Raw genomic sequence first — 26,893 nt, forward strand, 5'->3', positions numbered from 1 at the left:
CAAAGTAGGGGAGAGAGTACACCACCTTGTGGGCAACTCTTCTTATCCTTAACCCTGACTCCTTCATCGCTTTCTCTATCCATGGTAAGCAGTCTTTTGGATAGAATAGAGTGGATCCATCTGACAATGATTTCTTCCACTCCATAACTTCTGATAGAAGAGCATATGGAGTCAAAGGTAGCATTGTCGAAAGCACCCTCAATGTCCACAAACACACCGAGAGTGTACTCTCTTGTTTCCAGCCCTTTTTCAAGGTAAGGTTTCCCACTTTGATAAACATGTTGTCTGCCGTTGAGAGGGTTTCCACTTAGAACCAAACGCCACAATTGTGGAACATAAGCGTGCGCAAAAATGCTATAAAGATTCTTTTCAAAGCCTTTATTAGTCGTTCTCCGTCCCGCTTGAGCATGATTGGGTAAATGCTATAGGGTCCTGGGGACTTTTTTCGAATGACGAGAAGGCGAACTTTATCGTTTCCTCGTTAACTATTCTGGATGAAATAAAACAATCACGTCTACTGGTAATTATATTGACATGATCAGATTGATCGGTAGAGCTTTGACCAACAACATGCCTGGAGCCAGGGCCACTAGGAAGAATTGGATTTTTAGAAGTGGGCTCTCTTAATAACTTTTACTGCACTCTGGTTTTGGAAACAAATTTCCGCAGCTTAATTACTCAGCTTTGGTGCGAGTCTTCGCATTATAAAATAAAGGTTCCATTGGATTAGAGAAGTGAAATAAATTGTGAAAATGTGAAGTGAAGAAATGTATTTGAAAATCGCAATTTTCCAAATTTGAACTTTAATGAGGTTTTATTATATTTTATTACATTTTTTGATTACAATTTTTTCATCAAATTTGTTCTTATTTAATTTAATTTTTTCCAAATATCGATAAACATTTTTATTTACTTATTTCAATTTTTTTTGTTTTTTGCTACCGTTCATTTCATTAATCATTATACCTCATAAGTCTACACGCCGCGCACCATTGCTGGGTACACACGTATAGAATCCCAAACGTTCAGCAGCATCTTTATTGAATTCTTTAGTGAAATTTGTACGCATCGTCGCTATCACATCGTCCACAGCATCGCGTTGCAGCAGCGTAACAGTGCAGCCACCAAAGCCACCGCCGGTCATACGTGATCCCAAAACACCAGAACAATTAATGGCCGCATCGACCAGGACATCCAATTCACGGCAGGATACTTCGAAATCGTCACGTAGAGATGTATGTGACTCTTTCATTAGTGCGCCCATCTGATGATGATGGTGGTGGAAGTGCAGAGCAGAGATGCGGGGGTGTGGTGCAGTGAAGTAGAGTGTAGCGGCGCAATAGCGATCCAAATATAAGCAACAGCAGTATTTAATGACATGGCGTTGGGAACACGTAGCAGGCATCCATGGCGTATGCGTTACCGGAAGAGCGACACATAAAAGGAAATAAAAACAATGGAAAAATACGTAAGTACAAATGTCCACATGTAAGTGTGCATACATGTTTAAATAACTGTTAGTGTGTGTGTGTGTTTGTAAAGCAAATATGCGATATAGCGTGAAAGTTAAAATTAAATTAATTGCTAGTGAGCAGGGTCACTCATAAGGTCGCTTGTAAATAATTGATAATCATAGTGACAGTAACTTACTTTTTTATATTTCGCGTTTTCAAATGCTACATAAAAATATACGGATAAATAAGCTGTGAAACTTGGGAAACTAAACTCTCTAAAAGCTGTTTCTATGTTTTCATACCTGCGTGTTGCCTGTGGGCTTCGAAACGATTGAAACGATTTTCATGAAATTTTGTTGAGTTGGTAAGGGTTTGCCAGTGATTAAAATTGAAATTTGAAAAAGGCGAGCCAAGAAGCACAGAGAGATACGTAACTCCTCAAGCACTCACGCTAAAAGGCTCATTTTACTTAAAAGCTCTGGAACGTAAAAGAACTGATAGTCAAGGAGGAAAGAAAAGAAGTGACACAAAGAAAGAAATGGGAAAGAATATAGGCAGAAACAGATATAGTCAGAGGCAGATATAGCCAGTCCTGTGAGAATTCTCTAGATTCTTTGCTAAATCTGAAAATATCTTCCAGTTTGAGAGAACGAATTTGGCTCATTCTCATGACATCGGAACCTAAAATTCATAGCCTTGCTCTAGCAAAGGCAAGACACACACAGAGAAAATAATTTAGAAATAAATTTGGATCCGATAGGTGACGCAGGAGTGGAGATCTTAAAATATATAGTAAAGAGGTGGCCATCGTAGGCGAACGGAATTCAGAGAGAACGTAGGTTCGAATCTCGGACTAAAGACCAAAAGGAAGACATTTTTTTTCTAATAGCGGTCACCCCTCGGTCGGTAATGGCAAACCTCCGGGTATATTTCTGTCATCAAAATGCTCTTCATAAGAAAAGAAAAAACAAATATCTGCCGTTCGGAGTCGACTTGAAAGTGTAGGTCCATTCATTTGTAGAACAACATCAAGACACACGCCACAAATAGGAGGAGGAGTTCGGCCTAAACAACCAGAATAATGTACCCGCCAATTATATATATATATATATGTATATATATAGTAAAGAGGCTTCAGTTGATATGTTGTTGGTGTTCAAAGTTTACCATTTCTTAAGAAATTACAAAATTCTTTTATCTGATATAAAATATACACTCAACAATTTTATGTGGAATCTTGCAAGAATCATTTTTTGAAAGCACATACCTATACATATATACATAAAGCAAATTTTGATTATAGTCCAAAAGTGTTTCTCATAAAATTTCGAAATTCATATAAATATCCTACCCCAGTTTCTTTTTTTTTTTTGGGAAAAATTGGATTATGTTGTATAGTGTAATCTGGAAATACACTACCCCTCGAACTATCCCTTGGCCTTAGTTGCATTCCATTGGCGAAACCATGATTTTTTTGGAAAAAGTTGGATTTTGTTGTAGAGTGTAGTCCAAAAACACTACCCCTCACATTATCCCTTGGCCTTAGTGGCCTTAACCTTAGTTGCATTCCATTGTCGAAACCATGTTTCTTTTTTGAAAAACTTGGATTTTGTTGTAGAGTGCAAGCTAGATGTGCACTACCCCTCATGTTATACTTGAACTTTTGTCTGGTTATTTTTAATTTTTTTACCTTATTTTGTTTTTTTTTTAATTCAAATTTGGTTGTACAGTGTAATTTACACTCGTATTACTGCTTGACCAGTTACCTTATTCTGCTGGCAAAACCTTTTTTGTTTTATCTTTTTGAAAAGTTTTAACTTTTTTTGCACAATGTAATCTATAAGCACATTATTCCTACTATTCTCACTTGGCTTTTATTTATTCGCGTATCTCTCGTTACCGCTCCGTTGATAAAAACTTGTTTTTATTTTTGTTTAAAATTTCATTTTGTTGTAGAGTGTAGTCCATAAATGCAGAACTTCTCTATTTGCTCTTTGACATTCTATTACCCTATTACATTCCCAAACCCTTGTTTTTTTTTGAAAAATTTTAATTTTGTTGTACAGTGTAATCTATAATTTCAGTAAAGCTCTTCAATTTACCTTTTCACTCCATTTGTAAACTTTGGATGTTTTAGAAAAAGTTGAATTTTGTTGAACACCGTAATTTATAGATTCACTATCTCATAAAAGGAGGCGCAGAAATTATCACCATATCGGTAGTGTTATAACTTTTGCAATTGGCCACGTACGTTAGTCATATTTGACACTTGTGAACTACACAGCTGAAGCGCATAAAGGTCAAATGAAAGATTTCCAACACGCAAAAATTCTAAATAAAAAAATTATTCCAAAACAAAATCGAATAATTACTTTTTCGCCACTTCATATTATCCCTTCATCTATATATTCCGTTGGCGTAACTTTGTTTCGAAAAAATATGTCGGTACTCGAGGTGTATTTGTGAATGGTAATCAGATTGGAGGTACTTTTTCCAATAGGATTCTTTGACAGATTACAAGTGACTACTGTCAAACTAAATACATAATTTTTTCAGAATTGATTGGCATTTCACCATGAAAGGACTTACGACTCAACAATGTTTATAAATCGTACAATTGGTCTTACGAAAATCGACGCATTGTTCAACGCGCGCTCTGGCCAACTTATGGTGCACGAATTTTGTTCAGCAATAAGGATCATTTTTGGTTTAGTGACTACGTCAATAAGCAAAATTTCCGTAATTAGACTGAAGAGCCACCGGAAGCCATTCAAGAACAGACATAACATGCATTGAAAATAACCGCTTGGTACGGCCTATGGGCGGGCGGAATCATCGGCCCATATTTATTCACTGAATGGCGAATGCAATCGCGCCATGATAAACGGCGTTTTGATCCACACAAAATACGTCTAAATTAATTACTCTTTGTTTTAAAAAAAACTATTATATTTGCTGTGCATTCAAATTACCAGCATCCTTCCAAAGTGTATAGTTACCAATCCCGCTTAATACTCGTTTGAAAACCAAAGGTGGCTAAGTGATACTCCAATCATTTTCTTTTACACACAATCATTAAATACTCACCCACTATTTTCATTACATAGCCACCAAATGCGCGCTGCTTGGCCAACACAGCGCTCAATGAGACTTATATTAAATATTCGCATTCGATTCAATATCTTCATTAAAGTGTTGAAAGTGATTGCATTTGCAAGGAATTTTATTGGAATTGTGAAACGTCAGTCAAGCGTTTGACCATAACTGCTTTGTTAGTCGCCGCGGTTAGGTCAATCAAAGCCACCAGCGCACCACCAGCAATAACCTCAAACGATATTACATATCACTTGCAACATTCCTTTTTTGCAATTACAAACATGTCAATTTGCCGGAAATGAAAATGAAGCGAGTCAAGAGAAGGTTCAAGAGCTGCCTGCTTTTATACCCTTCAACCTAAAGCAGCAAAAAATATTATACGAATTGGAGAAAGGACGAAACTTAAAGTTTATAATGGGCGTGTGAATAGCACAATTTTTACAAACCAGATAGATTTTGACAGAAATTTACAGACACATTTTTGTATTTGGCTGGTATTTCTCTAGCGGGCCCTATTTCGCAGCAGATGTGATATGAAAGCCTATTTTTTTTTTTTGGAATGTACAAAATTTGTTCAGAATTTTTTCGGTGTTTTGTGTAAAATTCTCTCAATATTCTAAAACAAAATTAATAAGACAAATAAGCTGTTTTTTTAAGAAAAACAAATTAAATGAAATCACAATGGAACAAGTAGAGATATTTAGACGTATGAAAAAAAAAAAAACAAAAAAACTAAAGGGCCGTTAAATTTTAAGGGCCGATGTTGAATGTAAGCCATACCTAAAGTTCAAGCTTTTTCTTCATTTTATTTGGCATTTTTCAATTTCAGACCAACTCAATTTAAGCCATGGAAAGATACACGATCGAGCAACGCGTTAAAGTAATTCAGACTTATTATGAAAACGGGCGTTCAAATCAAAATTAATATCGCGCAGTTCGTGATTTTTTCGGTCAATTTAATCGTCCAAATGTGCGTACAATCGTAATAATTGTGCAAAAGTTTGAGCAAACGGGGTCTGTAGGAGATGTGAAAAGACCAGTGCATGGTCGGTACAGCTCGTACTGCAGAAAATATTGCTGCTGTTCGCGATAGTGTGGTTGAAGAGCCGTCCACCTCAACTCGAAGTCGTGCCCAACAATTGCACCTCTCACGCTCGTCATTGATGAACATTATGCATAAAGACTTGCATTTACACGCTTACAAGGCGCAATTGACTCAAGAACTAAAGCCTCTTGATCATTTCAAGCGTCGTTAATGGCCAGAATGGTGGCAGGAAATGGCAACAGTGAATGACCAATTTTCGAAGAAAATCATCTTCAGTGTGCCTCATCACTCCTCACCTCAGTGGATTCGTCAATAAGCGGAATTGCCGCATTTGGGCGAATGATAATCCAAGAGTTATTGCCGAAAAACCAATGCAACCACAAAGAGTGACTGTTTCGTGCGGTTTATGGGCCGACGGCATCATTGGGCCGTATTTTTTCCAAAATGAGGCCGGTCAGGCAGTTACTGTGAATAGTGAGATGATAACGAACCATTTATGGCCCAAATTGGAAGATATGGATGTGGACGATATGTGGTTTCAATAGGACGGTGTCACTTGTCACACAGCTAACGAAACAAAGGCTCTTTTGCGCGAAAAATTTGATGGCCGAATAATCTCACGTCGCGGTGTCAATTGGTGATTTCACACCGTTGGACTTCTTTCTCTGGGGTTATTTGAAAGAAAAGGTGTACGTCGATAAGCCAGCAACAATTCAGGAGCTAAAGGATGAGATAATTCGGCACATTAACGGCATAGAACCTCTAATATGCCTCAGCGTCATCGAAAATTTGGACCATCGGATGGAGGAGTGCCGCCGAGTCCACGGCGGCTATTGGCCTTATTTTGTTCTATGCGTAATTGAGCCATACCAATATTATCATAAGAAAGAGGAATGACAACAATTTCTCATAAAAATTGTACTTTATTCAAATTCAACACCGGCCCTTGAAAATTAACCACCCTTTATAATTTGATTTCGGCTCGTTACTGATTTACGGCAAAGTTTGTTTTTGATTCTTTCCGCTGTGGAAGTTTGAGTCTCTATAGACAGGAGTAAAAAAATATGCTGCCACATTCAACCCCCATCGTTCTCCTTACGTTCTCACTTAGGGTTGGTTAGGTTAGGTTAGGTTGAAGCGGTTGCCCTGTGGGACACACTCAGGCTCATAGGCCATTGAGCTTTCTCTATTTCTCCTAAAACCAGTGTGTGCTTTCAAAAATTTGAGAATATCACCTATTTCTGCGGAACTGAGATCTTCCAATTCCTTACAAAATTACAAAATTAATGAAAGCCAAATATTTTCTATTTGTTTTTGTGTCAAACTTGCGAGTCGTCGAAAGAAAAAAATGTTTTTGCGAATAATTTAATTATGTTCTAAGAAATGTGATTGCTACAAAAATCCTCTTTTCTCGTTGGTAGTGGTAAATCAAAGTCTAAACAAGTGGCAGTTTTTTATTTAATTAATTGAAAATTAAGATAACAATAGTTTTGTTTACCATTATTAGGTACTGTAAAAATGATAGGAAAAGTTTTGTTTTTCCAATAGCGGTCGCCCCTCGCCAGACAATGGCAAACCTCCGAATATATTTCTGCCATGAAAAAGTTCCTCATAAATATCATTTGCCATGCGGAGTCGGTTTACAATTGTAAGTCCCTCCATTTGTGGAACAAAAGCAGGACGCACGCGACAACTAGGAGCAAGAGCTCGGCCAAGCACCTAACAGAGGTGCACGCGCTAATTATTTATTTATTTATTTTTTATTTTTTGGTTCTATTGATTTCGGCTGTAGAGGAAAATTTTAAGGCACAAATATTTTGGGTTACTATGATATTTTTGGTGCTGTTATTTGCTTTATTTAATAATTTTTTACAATTCCTTGAAAAGTTCGGTTTGAAATAGCGCCATAAATTGATTTAAGGTAGTTTTAAGAAATCGTAAACCATCGTGCCTTAATCGCATGAATTAATAAAATTTTATTTTCAAATTGTTTTCCATTCTCATACACTTCTTCTTTCACTCTCGCAAGTTGTTATGGGAAGAATACTAGAATTACTAATTAATGGGAATTATTAGAATAGTAAATACTAAATTCTAAATATTCGTCAATGTAACTTTGCGGCACAGTTTAATGGTTTAGAGAATTGCTCATTTGCCCTTTGCCAGGACGTGATTTTCCAAATTATTTAATGTCAAAAATTGCATTCCATCTAAACTCTCTCAAACCCTGCTTCTAAGTTTTCACTTTAAAAACTATGCAATTTTTTTAATTCTCTTCATTTTCTTTAATGATCCAGTGATCGCCTAAGCGATTTCGACCGAGTTCAACAAAGCGCGCCAGTCGTTCCTTTCAACTGCTAACCGACGCCAATTAGAAATGCGAAGTGAAGTCAACTTCTTCTCTACATGGAACTATGCAGTGGAGGCCTTCTTCTTCCTCTGCTGCCAATCACAGGCATCGAATCGAATACTTTTGGAGCCAATGCTTTTGTTTTTGTCTATTCATACGTCATGACTCGCTGCACTCCAATAGGAGATAAAGAAAACGTTGCTGATGATAATGATAATATCTTCATATGTTGTCTGAAACCTCATACAGCCTTTCGATATTCACTGTCACCAATGTGAACGAACACTCCAAGGTCCATCACATCAGGTGTAGTTACTTATTGTGAAGCTTCTGCGTTATGCAATAGGTCGGGGGGCATGATGAGAGGCTCATAAAAAGTGAGCTTTGTTTCTTGTGAAAGGACTTTACAACTCAATTGCCCACTTCGCCCAAAGAGAGAAACCGCAGTTTGGCAAGAGAGCAACCGCGCTAAAGCTCCTATCCCTTAGGTATGCTCATGGTCTTGAGTTAGAGCACACTTTAGTTAGGGTATTGCCAAGAGATAAGGGTCCCTTTATTTTTAAGTATATCAAAGTCAGTTTAGTGACTATGAAGTAGCTCTACAAAGCGCCTACTTTGCGCAAACTTTTATTGCTTTACAAGAAATCTATTACTCATTTTTATTATAATCCCACAATTATAATAATTATTATAATCCCCAATACTTATTATTTTAAGTGAATACCTTTGTTTATATCACATAAGGCGCAACTGTAAAAGCCTGCTGAAGATGAACCCGAGGAGTTGCATGACTTCAAGGTGAAACTTCTCTTGTTACAAATTCAAAGATAAAAAAATAATTAAATGATATAACTGTGTTAGTGTGTATAAAATTTTCAGAATTGTAATTTTTGTTTCTATTTTATTTTTTTATTTTGTACATGTTGAATGATTCTTAGTCTGGAGCAGCCCCATATCTGTGCGCCGTATATAATTATTTTATTATTGAAGGATAGCGCTGATTCATTTCCCATAAGCCAATTCATGTTTCTATACTTTAATTTCATTCCATGTTTTTTCTTTTCATGGGCGTTCCATCTAAGCTTTTCATCTAGAGTCATCCCCTGCTATATATATTATAATATATTGGAACATATTTAATTTTGTTCTGGAAGAAGTTGAAAGAATATCATTTTCTGTATCGTCAGCAAAAATAGCTGTTACGCAGTTTGGATTGCATGACAGATCACAAGGAGCAAATATAAGAAAGTGCCAAGTACGCTTCCGTGGGGAACCACCCCTGCTTTAATTTTCTTGAGGTATGAATATGAATTTTGTTTTATTACTCTGAAGTAGCGGATAAATACGAACGTAGTACAATGAAGTACTGTTTGGGTAGTAACGCATTTATAATCATTAGGAGCCCATAGTGGCATACCTTGTCGAATGCCTTGGTGACATGAAGGAATACCGCAGAGCAAGTTTTTATTCTTCAAAAGAGTTTTCAATTATTCGAACTATCCTATGAACTTGATCAATAGTCGAATGCTTCAGGCGGAATTCAAATGGGTGCGTCAATATAATTTTTTTCATTTTCTATTATTATATTGGATATTGAAATAAGTTTCCGTCCTTTCTTAGCCAAAGTTGCAAATTATTTAAACAATTAAATAACACATCATATTACCCATATGAGAAGTATTTGCCATTGGAAGCTACAACTTTACTCCATCTTACAGGCGGCATACGGATTCCTCTGACGAAAACTTTGAGTTCTTTTGACTTGATTCATTCAATGAGCCAGTTTGTGACGCTCTCGTAAGAAGTGAACCGCTCTCCAATAAGGGCTGACCGGATTGATCGGAACAGATAGTAGTCCGAAGCTGCAATGTCTGGGGAATATGGGCAAGATTTCCCAATTCAGTCCCTCTAAATATTTTTGGACCGATTTAGCAACGTGAGACTTGGCGTTGTCATGCAGCAAAATCAGTTTGTCATGTCTACCGTTCCCACAACTAAGAAGGAGATGCTGAGATGATTCCACTTCATGCTCCATACGTCCATCGCAAAAAGTGGTAGAGGGCATAAGCAGTCCTCTAAACTTGAGCATAGTAATCGCAAAAACCAATCGAAGGTGGTCTCTAACTACTAACTGCAGGGTATTCCGCTCTGGCCAAAACTGAATCTTAAAAGGACAAGAGATCTACTACCAGAGCCCTCACACATGTTATAAAGGGTCACTGCACTATTGACAGTCTAGCCTATAGAAAGGATGTACCTCACAAGGACTTTTGAAGGAGTTGTAGAGATGAAAAAACAATAAAATAGGTATAACACCTTCTCTGGAAATGTCTTGCACATATGTCAAATATCTGGGCGATTATTCCTTTGAGGGCCTGAGAAATTAGCAAAATGTCTCACTGGAGGGACTAATTTCCTTCTTAAAGAGATCTAAGTGGTTAAAGCAACTTAGTTAGGGATGGAAATCAAATGCAAGTGGCACAATGGGCCACCTGGCTAACCTTACCTAAAGCCATGCTATACCTATTCGCAAATGTTTCAATTAGATTTATTGCCCGCAAAAGGGTATACAAACGAAATATTTATTTCGCGTCCTTTTTGATCCTCGTCGTACAAATATACATTTACGAGTATATTTGTGTTTAATTGTTAAAGAGAGTGTAAGGTGTTGTTATTGTTGTTCAATGTAAGGGACCTATTACGGTCACACGAGCAGCAGTTGATGAGAATATTGAACATTAATAGAACTGCAAGGCGATAGGTTATTACATTTCCCACACGTACATATTTGACAAAGGCATGCGAAGCTGTAGAGCAAAAAAAAGTAATACAACACCAAGAAATACTAGAAAGCCAGAGCAAAACTCGAGAAAGAGCAATGTACTTTGCAGCTACGGGTAGTCGTAGTAGGTGTAGAATACAAGAATACACGAAACGAAGGAAGAAAAGAAAATTGTAGCGAAATTGAGACACACACACACCCACAACCATATCAAGCAGGCAGTGCGAAGTTATAAAAATGTGCATATTTATGTGTTCATGGGCTTGTACTCACACGTCCACTAACGGAAGCGGAAATTAGCTTTCTTTTATTATTGCCGCAGCCACAACTGTCATCTGTGGCTACTAGAAAAGTGAGTGAGAGAGAGGCGTGCGCACACAATACATTTTTACGCAGACAAGCACACATTTAGACGTGCGAAATTGTTAGTTGTACCTACGGTCGGTTGTGTATGATACAAAAGTGTGTTTGAGCAGCAGCATCAAGGACGCAAATGCGTTTTATGTTACTTTATTAAAGCTAAGGAAAATAGTGTACGAGTATAAATACCAACATGGCAAGAAACAAGTGTGGGTGAAGTGAAGTATACAAAGGCAGTTTAAATAGAATAGTTAGCCTTTATACGGCTTTGAAAGCAAATATCTCCAATAAAATTAAGAGTTTCTGAGATTCGAATGAGCAAATACACTCATCGCTCCCGTGCAAAACGAAACCGCGTAAAACGACATACAGAGCTCATGCAAAGTAAACGGATGTGTTCTATAAACTTCAAACCGGTGTAAATCGATCTAAGGAAGACAAAGAACAGTCAAAGTTATGTAGTGGGCTATGGTAGAGTCACACTTGCCTCTAAGCCTGCGTGCTCAGTTTAAGCGCCAATAAGAGGCAAAGAGGAATACATACATTATACGTTACAACCGCCTACTCAAACAATTGGTTCTGCTAACTTTTGAAAACACTGTTCAACAATTTTAAGGTACGATTATCATTATTTCCTAGCGCGCCGGCTGGGGGCGCAAAGTGCCGAAAGAAATAAATTCCATAGACATCAATTCCTATATTTTAGTTTTATTTGCGGCCATAACAGCAAGTCGTCAGCTGTAGTGAATACATCGTACAGGCTTCGTTTTTCAGATTCTTTGGGCCGATTCTTCGATATTCTGCTGATGTCAGTTGGAAATTTCGCTAATCCATTTCCACTTACGCTCGCCAACCTCAATTTCAACTGGCCTTTGCCTACCTCGGGTGCGGAGCTCATCAATCGACGCCCAAATATGACTCTAAGAAGACGGTTTTTGAAGGTCTGAAGCTTTTTTATTGCTGCGATGATTTTACGTTGGAGTTAAAATTCCTCAGATTTTCTTTCGTAATGACCTGTTTGGAATACCGAATAGTTTTGAATGAGGCAAATATGCTCTGGCTTTTATTATTCTGCATTCGATATCAGATGCAGTGCCACCGTCAGGCATTATTTGGCTACGTATATATACGAGGGGTGCCTTTTATATGTCGGGATTAGAGAACAAAAACAAATTTTAATCATCGAAAATCACTTTGTTGTTTTTCAAAATATTCTCCATGAAGATCTATACACTTTTGCATGCGTTTGAACCAATTGTCGAAGCACTTTTGCCACTCTGAATGAGGTACCTCCAAAACATGCCTTCTGAATGCCGCAACCGCTTCTTCAGGTGTCGAAAAACGTTGACCTCTCAGTTTGTTTTTTACGTACGGGAATAAAAAGTAGTCATTCGGTGCCAAGTCAGGACTATACGGCAGATGACCCATTAATTCGATGTTTTGGGTGCTCAAAAATGCAGTTGTTTGAGCCGATGTGTGAGAGCTCGCATTGTCCTGGAGAAGAGTGATCCGTCTTTGGCGATTGGTTTTTTGGAAGACAACTGGCAAACAAATGGTTGTGTACCACTCAGAATTTACTATTCTGCGTTGTTCTAGTGGTACGGTTGCTACATGTCCAGTTTTTCCGAAAAAACAGGTGACCATTTGCTTGGAAGTGCTTCGTGCGCGAACAACTTTTGTTGGATTTGGCTCATCTTGAAACACCCATACAGTCGACTGCTGTTTACTTTCGGGCTCATACACGTAAATCCATGATTCATCATCTGTCACGATGTCATAGACGTGTTTCGAAGCCCCGCGATCGTATTTTTTGAGCATTTCCTTCGACCAATCGACACGAGCCTTTTTTTGAGCGATTGACAAATTGTGTGGGATCCAACGCGAACAAATTTTTTTGACAGTCAAATGTTTATGCAATATTGAATGTATTCTGGTCCCACTAATGCCTAAGATTGTCTCAATCTCACGATAGGTCACATGACGATCTTGCAATATCAGTTCGCGCACAGCATCAATGGTTTTCGGAACAACAACTGATTTTGGACGACCTTCACGAAATTCGTCTTGGAGTGAACTACGACCACGATTGAATTCACCATACCATCGATAAACACTGGTCCTTGATGAAGTTTCATCGCCAAAAAATGAATTAAGTTCATCCATGCAAGGTTCTGAGTTAATCCACGTCGAAAGTTGTAAAAAATAATCACACGAAAATGTTCACGATTTAATTCCAATTTTGGACCGAGATGAATCTTTTAAGTTACTGTAAACAACACAAATAACGCTGGTATTTCAAAACGTTCTGAGTACGTAAAAGGCAATAAATGTCAAACTTTGCGATACAGCTGTCAGTTGCCAGATTGCAACACCAGGGTTGCCAAATCCTGAAATATAAAAGGCACCCCTCGTATATATAATTGGCGCGTACACCTTTTTTGGGTGTTTGGCCGAGCTCCTCCTCCTATTTGTGGTGTGCGTCTTGATGTTGTTCCACAAATGAAGGGACCTACAGTTTTAAGCCGACTCCGAACGGCAGATATTTTTATGAGGACCTTTTTCATGGCAGAAGTACACTCGGAGGTTTGCCATTGCCTGCCGAGGGGCGACCGCTATTAGAAAAAACTTCATTTTGGTCTTTCACCGAGGTTCAAAATTAGGTTCCTCTCTGACTTCCGAATGGTAGTCACGCACCAACCCATTCGGCTACGGCTACCTAATTAGGTAAATTTGTTGAAATCTTCAGTGGGTTGTCCGTACAACGTAAATACGTGCAAGGTCTACAGGTCTACCTTCCCCTGCACTAGAAACCGGTCCCAGTTCGCTGGCAAACAGCGGCGCAGTCAACATCGCTCCGCGCGTGAAAGCTGTTTTAAAAGTGTGTTAGGATTTTGCATTGGCGAAAATGCAGCGATCGTTGGATCAAAGTTACTCGATCAAATTTTTCGTAAAGCTAAACAGTTTGTACCTCCAGGAAGCACTGTAAACGCGGCATTTTACAAAGAAGTGCTTCTTCGACTGAAAAACCGCGTCGCCCGGGTTCGGCCCGACTTCGTCAACAATTGGACCCTTCATCACGACAATGCGTCGGCGCACACCGCCTTCCTCTGCCCCTCTGCATTGTCCAAAATGGGGGTTCCGGTGCTTCCCCACCCTCTCTACAGCCCAGACCTGTCCCCTCCGGACTTCTTCTTGCTCCCGCGCCTGAAAACAAAGCTGAAGGGGAGGCGTTTCGACTCCATCGAGGCGATCCAAAAAACTGTGACAGCCGAATTGAATGCGATTCCGGCGGATGAGTTTAAAAAATGTTTCCTACAGTGGAAGGACCGCTACCAGCGTTGTATTGACGCTCAAGGGTCCTATTTTGAAGAATATTGGTTGTATAAGCCAAAAGGTTTAATAAAACTGCTTAAAAAAATAAGGCTCATTACTTTTCAATCAAACCCTGTATAACCATTAATGGTCATTGACTTTGTGTTGCTAACGTTTATACGCAACTCAACACGTTCTGCATGCGTAGCTACACCGTTGAGCACGCGTTGCATATGTCTCCTTTGTTGTGGTATTAAAACAATGCCACCAGTACAGGGTTGGCCATATTAAACTGATCCATGTGATTATTAAAAAAATATGGAAAAAGAAACATTTTTTTGTGTTTCATTGTGAAAAACATTTAATTTAGTTCAAGGAGATTCGTTTACATCACTTTTTGAATATGATATCGCGCAAGTGGTCACCCTTAGCACGTATAGCGTAATGTGCCCGTTTTTCGGCGTTTTCCATAGTTTTGGCCAGCGTCTCGGCCGATATGGCGGCTATTTCCCGTCGGATATTAGCCTTAAGTGCGCCTAGTGTTTTTGGCTTGTTGACGTAAACCTTAGATTTCAAATTACAGTAAAAAGTTATAGGGTTACTCAATGGGTCAGTTTAATATGGCCAACCCTGTATATTCGAGATCATCTAAATGTTCCATACTGATTGGGTTCTAGATAATACTCTGCAAGGCTGAGCATCAAGGGCATTGCACATCATCAACTATGATCAGAAACAGGAGCGGCGACAGAATACAGCATTTTTCCACTCCCGAAACTGGTTCAATGGGGTTATAGCACTCTGCATTGAAAATTTGAATTTTAGGACTATATTATATGAACCCATTTACCTGGGACTCCCTTACGCCGGAGTGTGCGCTGCAGATTCTTTGATGCTGCAGTCGATTAAAAGCCTTTTCAAAATCGACCAGAACGGGGTACAGTATTTCTTGCATTTGAATGATTTGTTCTGAAATTATCTAGAGAATAGCTATTTGATCCACACCCGATCTGCTCGGTCTAATACCAGCTTGGTGCTGGCGTAAAGTGTAATCAGTTTTGTCGCTTATTCGATTAAGAATCACTTTGCAGAGAATTCTGAGAATTTGTACCCCACAACAACATGACACCCCTTCAGTTCCCACAGCCTTTCTCTTTCTGTCAGTTTCCCAGATGATTTAAAACAGTTCAAACAGCATTTCAGCCGTGATGTTATCCATTCCGCCAATCGTATGAGCGAGAAGGGAACAGCATTAGCTTAGTTATTCATGCGGACTATTTAGTCACAATGTCACAGTAGACGAGTGAGCAACGTGCGTTCGCAATCGATGCGTATTTCAGAGCCAATGATTCGACAGCAACTGCTCGTCGTAGATTTTGAACACATGATAACGTTTACGTAATGCCACAAGTGAATATTTCATTCGCTGACAAATTGGTTCGGTGGCAAAGAGCCCACGGCCGGTACCCAACCGGACATCGAGAAGAAATGAAAATATTGAACTCGCCGCTATAAGTTTACACGATGCGTCTGCCCTGGGACTTCCCAAAACTATTGAGCATGAAATATTGAGGAGCGATCTTAGACTTAGGCTATATTGCATGGTTTCTTCCTCAACAAATTGTTAAGCGGTTTGGTTTTGGGGTCGACTATTGACTACTGATAAAGTGTGCCCAATAGTATACAGATTCTTTATCGCAGCCTTGTGGACTGTATGTATGAACAAACTTTTGTTTCTGGGAATTGTTGTTTTTGTTTTTTATGTTGCTGTTGTTGAACACATGTAATAGAAGAACCACGCAGCAAAGGCCATTTTTGTACAATATATACATGTGATTTCTGGGGATCGAATAAGAATCAGCCCTTAACGGACTTCGCGCATAATAATTTACGTTCGAGCTACGCACTGATTTCAAGATATATTGAACCTGCGTATTTCTTTCAATGAGTGACGGTCTCGAACGGGAATTATGATGCTTGAAGTCCGTTGTGCGCCACGTATTTTATGCGCAACATCTACATCCCATACTTGGATCAGTTCACTACACATCTACGGGATCGATTTTTGAAGCATCGGAACATCTTGGCGAATTTAGCTTGTCTTTTCCGCAAAAGAATGCCAACTTTCGATGAAGCGTCTTGTAAAGATTGGTTCCAATCGTATGCTCCAATTTTGCAAGATACGTTCGAGGAAAAATGGATAAGTGAAGCTCAAATTTGGAGAGAACGAATCGCAGGTACAGACAACCATAATCCGCTTGAAGCCTTAGATATTTGCAAAAAGGACGCCTTTCCAAATGTCCACCAAATTCTTCAGATAATGGCGGTTTTGCCCGTTACCACGGCAGCAAACGAAAGGTCTTTTTCCACGCTACGACGCTTGAAATCTTACTTGAGGTCTACAATGAGAGAAGATTGTTTGAATGGACTTGTTTCTATGAATATCCATCGCAACGTGAAAGTAGACATTGACTTGGTATTCAAAGAATTTTTTTCCGTACCTCGAAGAGTCGCAATGTTATCGGCACATTGATCAGCATTGGGAAAAGTGCATACAGTCATTATACTTGGAATAAAACCATGTTAAAATGTTTTTAATAAGATTGAAATTAAAATATAATGACCTAAACCACAGAAAGATTTGGCGAAGTTATTTTTCATTGCAAAATATTTTTAATGTATATTACTATAATATATTCATTGCATAAAACAGAACAGAAAAAATATTTTATTTCTTTTAACATGTAATCCATGCACACGATTCTTAAACACTCAACAAAAAGGCAATTTTTCTTTACTAACTCTTTTAACGTATATAAAAAGAGGTTAATCGGATTTGTCAAATTTATTTGTAAATGAAATTTCAATCCAGAACCCCCCCGTGGGCTGAATCCTGCGCACGGCCCTGCAATGGCACAGTGTAAAGTCTATAGCTTGAGACTATGTTTATTGTTTGTTCGATTCAGTTGTGAGTTACAGGATGTTAACAATGGAAGTCCACAAAGACAAAAATATTTAAGCGCCACAACAATTGAAATAAAAAACCATAATGGATAAAATTTTCATTTGCGAAGCGCTTACCAAACGAAATGAAATTTATCCATTTTCTACACGAATGGTGACTGGGGCTGAGAAATCAGTCCCATGGGACAATATTGTGCGAAAACGATTGTGGCCAAAGCATGTTAAAACAGCCTAAACCGTAGCTAAACCACGACTAACGGCTAAGAAGCTTCTACTGTGTATTTGGTGGGACTTGAAAGGAATCATTTATTAAATTCATTTACTAAATTCAAATCTCTACTCCCAACAACTGTACAACACTTGAAGCTAACGATGGACCAGAAAGGGCCGGAATTGGTCAACAGAAGAGGTGTTGGGTTCCATCAGGACAACGCAAGGCCAAATACGTCTGTAGTGGCTCGCCATAAACTCCGGGAAATTGGCTGGGAAGTTTTAATACATCGACCATTTGGTTCGGACCAGGCACCAAGCGATTACCATCTCTGTCTCTCATTACAAAACTTCCTCAGTGATAAGGAATTGGTATCAAGAGAAGAGTGTGAAAATCGATTGCTAGAGTTTTTTGCCAATAAGCACCAAGACTTTTATGGGAGAGGCATTAGCTACCTTTAAAATGGCAACAAATTATATAACAAAACAATGTATATTTGACACGAGTCGTACCATCCAAAACATCTTAAATAAAGTTTTGTATTTTAGGTAAAAAAATGTTTTTTTCCCCCCAAACTAATATAAATTTCTAATTTACAGAACGACTAGCCTCACCCTATACTCGTTCTAGTACAAAAGAATACATTTGGTCTCTTCATAGGGCATTCTCAAAGTGGGAGCAGTTCATTCCATATTAAAAGAAAGTGAAATTAGGCGAAAATGTCAGATCTCTACGTGTTTGCTGCGACAGCTAAGCTGCGTTCATGGCCTTAAACAGCAGGGCAGTCGAGTCCTGTAAATGCAGGCTGAACTATGTCGTTGTCCCACAAAAAAAAAAAAAAAACGAGAATGTTCCTTGCGTCTAATCTGGGACAAATGGCATTTTTTGCAGGTTTATGCACATTCAAACACAAAGAAAATTCTCATCATCATGAAAGTGGCCGTTACACTGCGTAATTCTATTCTGAACTCTCGTACATTGTGCATTGACAATATCACCCTAATCAAGACTTTATTATTATTTGCAAATCCCAGGTTATCTGGATCAGTCCAACTCCTGTCTATATCTATTTAGTGTGGAGGTAGTACAGTCATCAATTCATGTGTGTATGAGAATGTATGAGCATAAGTTTGTGCTCACTTTAAGCTATAGCTCATTATACATGCACACATACATATAATATACACTCGCGTATGTATGCGCATATCCATTTTTCTACTCATTCATTTAAATGCGTGTGTGTACATTTGCGTAGCAGCGTGACCCTTGGGCCATACGACAGGCCAAACTGGTAATTAATCTTTCTTTTGTTTCTACTGCTTTGCTTTTGCTGTTCACTCACTCTTCCCACTTATGTATGTACCCATTCGTACTCTCGTACTCTCGCCTCTTGTCTGTGCTTAATGCAATGCTCCCTTTGTTGTTGTGTTTCGAAATCACTCTTCCCACATTGCACAACAGTTAACGGTTCACGTATTCATGTTAAGTGTTTTTCGCTTGTTGCCCTAAAGGCATTTAACAGCCGAAGTGGCCAGCGGTCGTCATTAATTACTCCAAATTGGCAGACTAAAGTCAAAAACTAGTTGAAGTAAAAACAAAAAAACATGAATACAACCTTGATCAAAAAGTTCCCCGAATGTATTCAGAAAATTCAAAATACAAATTTATTTCTCAAAAGTGAGATTCTTGAAACATTTCTCTATTTTCGATATAACCATCAGCGCCGTCTTCGATTCCTCCATTATTTCCTTTACTAAAACGCATCCCCGTAGTAGGTTTTGACTCAATCAAACAAAACAAAAGAATCGCAGGGAGCCATATTAGATGAATTCGATGGCTGTTGGATGGTATGCGTTTCGTTCCTTGTCAAACATTAACGGTTCAAAATGGCACTGCGAGACGATGCGTTATCTTGGAGCAAAATCCATTAGATCTTTTCCTGCAAATCCTTTTTTTTGCAGAATTGCTTCACTTAAGCGTCTCATAACATTTGGGCATAGTAGTAGATAATAGTCTAAGTCACCAGATCGTTGTCTTTGTTCTTTTCCTATAAGAAGACCGCGGTGATTTCCTGTAAGAAGAAAGACGGCGATCTGGTGATTGACATCCAGAGCATGACTTAAGTTTTAGAGGGAGCATTTCTCGAAGCTGTTAAACAGTGATAGCTGCGCATGTCAGAGAGAATATGAGGTTTCCGATACCCCATCAACCAACTGATTGGACCTTACCAGTGCGGCTTTAGACCTGGAAAGTCTACCATTGACCAAATATTCACAATACGCCAAATCTTGGAAAAGACCCATGAAAGGAGAGTCGACACACATCATCTTTTCGCCGACTGCAAAGCTGCATTCGACAGTACGAAAAGGAGTTATCTGTATGCCGCGATGTCTGAATTTGGTATCCCCGCAAAACTAATAGGGCTATGCAAGATGGCGTTGCTCAACACCAGCAGCGCCATCAGAATTAGAAAGAACCTCTCCGAGCCGTTTGATAGCAAACAAGGTTTCAGACAGGGTGACTCGCTGTCGTGTGACTTCTTTAACCTGATGTTGGAAAGGATCGGAAAGATTCTGCGCAAGATTTTGGGACCTTCGCACGTTGGCAACGGCGAATATCGCAGGCGATGGAACAATGAGCTGTATGAGCTTTACGACGACATAGACATAGCGCAGCGAATAAAGATCCAGCGGCTTCGTTGGCTGGGTCATGTCGTCCGAATGGATACAATGGCTCGGGCTCTGAAAGTATTTGATGCGGTACCAGCTGGTCATCGCTTTCTTTTTTGATTGAAAATGACGTGTTTTTTTTTTTTTGTATTTGGTCGGAGCTTTCCGCTCATTTGTCTAATGTCTGGATTGCATATCATACTCATAAGCCTATGTCTCGTCTTCAGTAATGATGCGTTTGATGAATGTTGGGTCGCATTCAGACTTGGAAATCGCGTCTTCTTTGTTGCATGAAATTCAGGTTCGTTGAGACCTGCACGGCACAAGCCGAAATCATTACCTACTACTTCCTGAATGGATCCATAAGCAATGCTCAAGTCATCTGCCAGCTCTCTGTCATTTAATTTGAGTTTATTGATCAACTTTCCTTTCACTTTATTGATATTTTCGTTATCGACGGCCTGCCACCACGTCCGTCATCCTCGATGGACTCGCGGTCTCTTCTGTAGCGTTCAGGCCCCTCGTAGACGACTATTTCCTTTTAAGTACCATTACCGAAACATTTTCCTAATATTTTTAAGGTTTTCGCTCCATTGAAATCATTTTTAAGACAAAATTTAATAAAAACCCGTTGTTGCAAAATCAAACCCATTTTTAAAACTATAAAAGATCGAAAACACTTGCAGAGGTAGATTTACGCACGACGGCGTAACTTTTTCAAATATCAAGCAATGCCGATGCGATTGTGGAAATGTTAATCACAGATGTGTGGCAACCGAGCAGAAAAAAACACAGAACTCAAATCAGTTGGCTTAGAGCGTCGCCTGGCCGTTGTTCCGGGAACTTTTTCATCGAAGTGGTATATGTAGTTGTGTATTATAGATATTTATGGGCATACACTTGTGCAGTATTTTGCAAATATCAAACAACTTGATTTATTGAATAATAAATGGTTGCTTTTCTATAAATAGGAGATTGCTTCACTGAAGCATTGATATTGGGCATTTATTTCCACTTACCAGGTAAATAATACTTTCCTCCTTAGGTGAAGTGAAATCATTCGGCGTTTTTTCGCTTTATTTCAACGATAAAATTAACTTAGTTATAATTATCCGCATGCAAATATTTCCTAACAGTTTTCTGGCTAATCGTCAATTCCTGGGTAATGGAATAAGAGCTTAAGTCTCGGTGCGACTCATTCATGAATGTGTAATTGTTGAGATCGTTGAGATATCGATTTTGAAAGTCCTTTTCCTATCCTTGACAGAAAAAGTTTCATGACATTTTTTCACCAACCTTTGAGTTGTCGACTCAATCAGACTATTACTTCCACCAAAGAAACCACGAATTTTGTGATAAGTTTATCTAAAGATCGACAATTTTCATGATAAATTTCAATAAGTTTAATACGTTGCTCTAACGTGTAAAGTTTTACATTTGTCTACTTGAGAAATGTCAGAGATGACCTAAATTCTAGGAATTATTCGCTACTGACATCTACGCGTCACTTTAGATTTACCCTTTACTTTTGTACTTTCAATGCTTCTAAATCCCGAGGGAACCTTACAGTATTGGGTTCACGGAGATTCAGTGCTAGCTTAATTCCAATACCGATAGTTCAACAATAGTATCTCGAAGTAGTTTCTCTCACACTTCGCTTGGAAGTATGTATCGGTATTATAAGCAGAACAGAACAGGTGGATAGACAAGGTTTTATGTATCTGTAGTGGCAACTAAGCTACCTTAGAAGCATTGCACCGCTCTCGAATTGCAAGTGAGCGCAGTGCTGTAGCTGTTGGTAAATTAGAGTCAGAGTGCGTATGAGCTTACGATGGTTGTGACATATTGTGCGGCTAGGTTAGGTCGTCCTTCAGACAGCTTCTGCAGAATGGGCTTGAAGTAGTCCCAAGCCTCACGGCATACACACCTAGTTCGAGAGCTGTGACTCTGTAAGTCTTAGAAGTTCCCTCGAGCGCCCCCGATATACTCGTGGACATAAGAGAGACCCATCTTTCCAGTAGCAGACCACATGTTCTCAAAGGAAACTCCAATCCTCTCATTTGGCAATGTAACCGTCTCCAGGGTCCTCTGCCTAGCCAGCTCATCAGCCCAGCAGTTTCCCTGTATACCAACCTAATGAGCCTAATATCGATGTATTCCGATGCAATCGAGAGGGAAGTCAGGCATTCCCCGACTAATTTCGAACGCACAAACAATGAGCCCTGGGCCTTATCTGCCGCTTGGCTGTCGAAGTAGATATTCAACTTCTTCTTCTTAATTCGCGCGATAACCGCTTACGCGATTTTGGCCGAGTTTAACAAACCGCGCCAATCGTTTCCTTCTCGTGCTAACCGGCGCCAATTGGATTCACCAAGTGAAGCCAAGTCCTTCTCCACCTGATCTTTTCAACGCAGAGGAGGCCTTCCTCTTCCTCTGCATCGAATACTTTCAAAGCCGGAGCGTTTGTATCCATTCGGACGACATGACCCAGCCAACGTAGCCGCTGGATCTTTATTCGCTGCGCCATGTCTATGTCGTCGTGAAGCTCATACAGCTCATCGTTCCATCGTCTGCGATATTCGCCGTTGCCAACGTGCAAAGGTCCAAAAATCTTACGCAGAATCTTTCTCTCAAACACTCCAAGCGTCGCTTCATCGGATGTGATCATCGTCCACGGACGGGGTCCAGATATTGAACTCCTTTACAGTAATTACAGAAGCGAGCAACCAATCCCTCCGTAGTTGCGTCTACTTCTGTTTAAAAAACACTACAGCGGTTCAGAAGCCTAATTTGAACTTGATGGGGAGCTCCGCGCAGAATACTCCTCAACCAACTGTTCCGCTCAACTTCGAGCCATCCGTTAACATATTTTCAATACCCTGCCTCCAAATGGACCCAGTAAGGGTGTACAATGATCCAGCACCATGGGGATAAACTCAAAGTTTTTAAAAATGCTAGAGTGTCCGTAGCTTAAGTCTAGTTTATGGCCCGTACCTGTCAACCTGATTGCGGCGCATGCAGCAGCATTTTTCCTGCAATGTCCACGGGTTTCACATTCAGCAAAACGTTTAGTCCTAGAGTAGGACTGGTCCGAAGCGCCCCACTGATTCCAGTGAGGGTACATGTTTGAACCCTCTCCAGCTTCTTAACTGATATCATCCTTTCCAGCGAGTTCGACCAGACAAGGACTCCGTACAGCAAAATTGGCTTTATAATTGAGTTATATCAGCTACTTATGCCAGGTACTTAACCGTGTCAATGTTACCACCAACCGGGCGCCTGCTTTTGAGGGGAGAAAGTTTAAGTATTCTGTATTTCCTCCTAAATAAGGCAAGCTCCGTCTTCAGAAGATTTATCGAGAGGCCGCATTCTGCTGTCCATTTCACAAGTAGTTTCAGATCAACCTGCATCAGTTCCACCAGAGTATCTAACAACTTTCAACAGTGAAAAAACAACAGTCCTGAAACTGACTTTGTATATCTAAATTTTTCTATTCGAGAAACACTAACCGAAGGAACTAAAAATGTAAGTAAAACCAATCATTTTCTATTTGTGTGTCTTGACACACATCGCCTTTAATGCAAGCTATCATTGCCATGGCGTTGAACCATGAAATTTCGAAAGGCGTAAATAGCAGCTGCGCAAATGGAGAAATCACTCCTTTCCTTTCTCAGCGCTTACGAGAATAAGTGGAAACCGTTGAACAAATTCACTGATTGCAGACTTGAATAGACTGGCATCCTAGCATACATATCCACTTATCCCTACTGCCACCCACAGCTGCTTTTTCCTGATACTTGTGGTGATTACCAGGCGCTGGTACTTTAATATGTATCCTTTGTACGAAAAAAAGTTGCATACCAAATTTCACTGAAGTAACGCGGCGCAACTTACGAAGGCATGCAGTGCATTCGTTTGCCTCTGATAAAGTCGATCAATTTCGTATTTAATACGGCAATTATAAAAAAGCGCTGGGAAAAAAGGATTGCAGATGGTAAAGAGATGAAGAGTTGAAATAGGAATATGGTACACCATCCCATGGATTGTATTTGCACTCGAAATAACTGGTTCTGAACTACAAAGATTACCATGAGTTTGCTTTGCAGCTAAAGTAGGTAGTTTTCTCCCATTCTCTGGGGGCGAAATGAAACCAATTTAAGATGAAAGTACTAGTGACATAATATGCATTATGAAGCTTTTCTTAAAAAGGTTTATTTTTTGTTTTTTCAATTGAGAATGTCATCTATATGTATAACTTATCAAGTCAAAAATCAAAAAAAAAATTTTTTCATTGCCTAATTAATTTTTAAATTATGTGCCTGAATGCTTATCGAAGAAACGCAATTACCGTCACATGCAACAGCCTTGTACATTCCCAACGTTCATACCCATGAAAGAAAGGAAAAAAAAGTGTATCATATCTTGAATCCTATGGAACTCTTTGCTCTTTTACTTTCTGCAGACTTTTATGTTCGTTTTCAGCGGAATAATATTTAATAACAACTTAACCCTCTTTAAGGGGGGGAGGGGGGTGGGGTAAGGGATAAACGCTAAAAAAAAACACTTTTTTCATGAATTTATTGTAGCGAAACGGTTCAAGTCAGTTTATTAAAAGTTATTGCATATTATAAAGTAACATTTCAAGAATATTTGATAAAATTTTCATGTAAAAATATTGCAAAATGAGCGAATGAGAGCACATTTACGTAGACGTCTTTTCAAAAATACATTTTGCAGTAGTCAGCATATCTCAGCGTAGAATCATCTGAAATCAAAAAGATCGAAGAATTTAGTTAAAGTATGAGTTAAACTTCCTCCCAACGATTTATTTTCATTTTCAGCCATTTGGTAGTCGTTTGAAGTAAAAAGTGATTTTTGACGAAAAAATGCCGCCATTTTGTAGGTGTAAAACCACCTTAATATAAAAAAAAATGGCGAAAAAAAACGTTGGAAGGAGGTTTTTTATATGTAAAATATGTGTGCAAAATTTCAAAAGGATCGGCTGAGTAGTTTTCGACTACGCACTTTAAAAAAAAAGGTTCGAGAAAACCGCGTTTAAAGTTTGTAACGGACTACGCGCGCAACTGCTGCGTCTCGGCAGATGTTTGAGGCGGCTCGGCTTTATGCTCTATAACTTAAAAAGTTTTGCTCGGATTGACTTAAAATTTTAACACGGTATTTTTGAAATGTTTTACTACAATAACATGCAAAAAAAAATCGATTTTTATCCCTTTCCCCCCCCCCCCCCGCCCCCCCCTTAAGTCCCTGAAAATAAATTATTTTTAAAATTTCTCCAAAACAAAAGGTCAAAGCTGCGCTATTATGAGTTAATATATTTTACAAAGTTATTCTTTGTGAAATTCTAATACAGGGTCCGGCACTCGAAGTGTAACCAACTTCAGACCGTTCGCTCAGTTGATTCATGGGCATCAGCTGCCTGTAAGTTGGCTAAATGACAGTCCAGAGTATTGTTTACAAGCGCGCGGAAGCATTTGACGGAAGTAAACGCGAAAAAAGAAGATCAGTAATAGATGTCAAACGTAATAGAGCGATTGAATTATATTTGGCTGGAAAATCACAACCAGCAATTCTTCGTGAGCTCGAGCACCTTAAAGTAAATAAAGTTTTTGTGACTGCAACGTCACGTGAAATGGTTCAAAAAGTGAAGAAGCGACTTGAGCGAAATCCCCGACGAAGTGCCAATCAAATGGCAAAAGAACTGAAAATACCTGACCGTAACATCCGCCGCATATTGAAAAATTAGCTCAAAGTCAAGCCTTATAAGACCCAAAAGTCGCATGGGCTCACATTATAGCAGCAGTGCGCAGATGTCTCGAATACACCAGAGGGCATAGGCGCTGGAATATATGGCACCAAAACCAAGGAGTAGTTTTCCAATCTTCTTCCTCCAGACTGAGCGAATCACCATTCTGAGCGACAGTGAGGCGCCACTCGAGCTCTTGCTGAGCTTTTCTAATAATTTGTGATATGAAATTTGATTTGGTCCTTTAAATGGAGGCACCTAAAATCTTATGTCGCCTATGAATGGCAAATGAATTTGTATGATAATCAACCCTATCATGCAATTCATCGTAGACTGTTTTTCGTAGAAACTAAAAAATTGTAATCGTACAATTCGAATAGCTCCGAACGTACATTCGAAATTCGTAGAGTAGCATTCACCGAATACACTCGTACCGACAAATCTGAGAAGTTCGTACAATTTTTCTACGATGCCGTTAGATTAACGGACAAAAATTAGAACGAGGTAATAAAAAGAGGAAACAAATAAAAAAGCTGTAAATTGTAAGTCCTATATTAACTAAACTATAAATAAAAAGAAATTTTTGAAGTATATCTACTTTTATTTGACTTCCACAGGTTTAAAGTGGTAACAACATGGCAGCAGTATGCCCAATGTGGCTAATAAAGGAGAAATCAATCATGACATTGATACTACAGTAGCCCTTGCAGTTGTAGTAGAGGAATTTTTCTTTAGTGGGAGAAATACTTTTTATGTGCGTCCCATCCCCACACAAAATGATGCCAGGAAATCTATATTTTTGATATAATTCCATCTTGCTTTGCCGTTTTTTAATGGCACTTATGTCGAGATTTACCCACTGAGGACTCAATCGGGTTTATAGTGA

The 26,893-nt window shown here is 39.1% G+C and overlaps 1 protein-coding gene across 3 annotated transcripts in view; it reads right to left on the reverse strand.

Annotated features, from left to right (window-relative positions):
• Positions 1-814: 814 nt before the first annotated feature.
• The window catches only part of LOC129238801 (galactokinase-like), a 125,505-nt gene continuing 99,426 nt past the window's right edge, over positions 815-26,893 (reverse strand). For all 3 annotated transcript variants that reach the window (XM_054873991.1, XM_054873989.1, XM_054873990.1), the window contains exon 8: positions 815-1,264. In XM_054873991.1, the coding sequence (XP_054729966.1) occupies positions 968-1,264 (297 nt within the window). In that variant the 3' untranslated portion in view covers positions 815-967. The remainder of the gene's footprint in view (positions 1,265-26,893) is intronic.

This window comes from Anastrepha obliqua, chromosome 2 (genome assembly GCF_027943255.1).
Source record: "Anastrepha obliqua isolate idAnaObli1 chromosome 2, idAnaObli1_1.0, whole genome shotgun sequence".
Classification (NCBI taxonomy): domain Eukaryota; kingdom Metazoa; phylum Arthropoda; class Insecta; order Diptera; family Tephritidae; genus Anastrepha; species Anastrepha obliqua.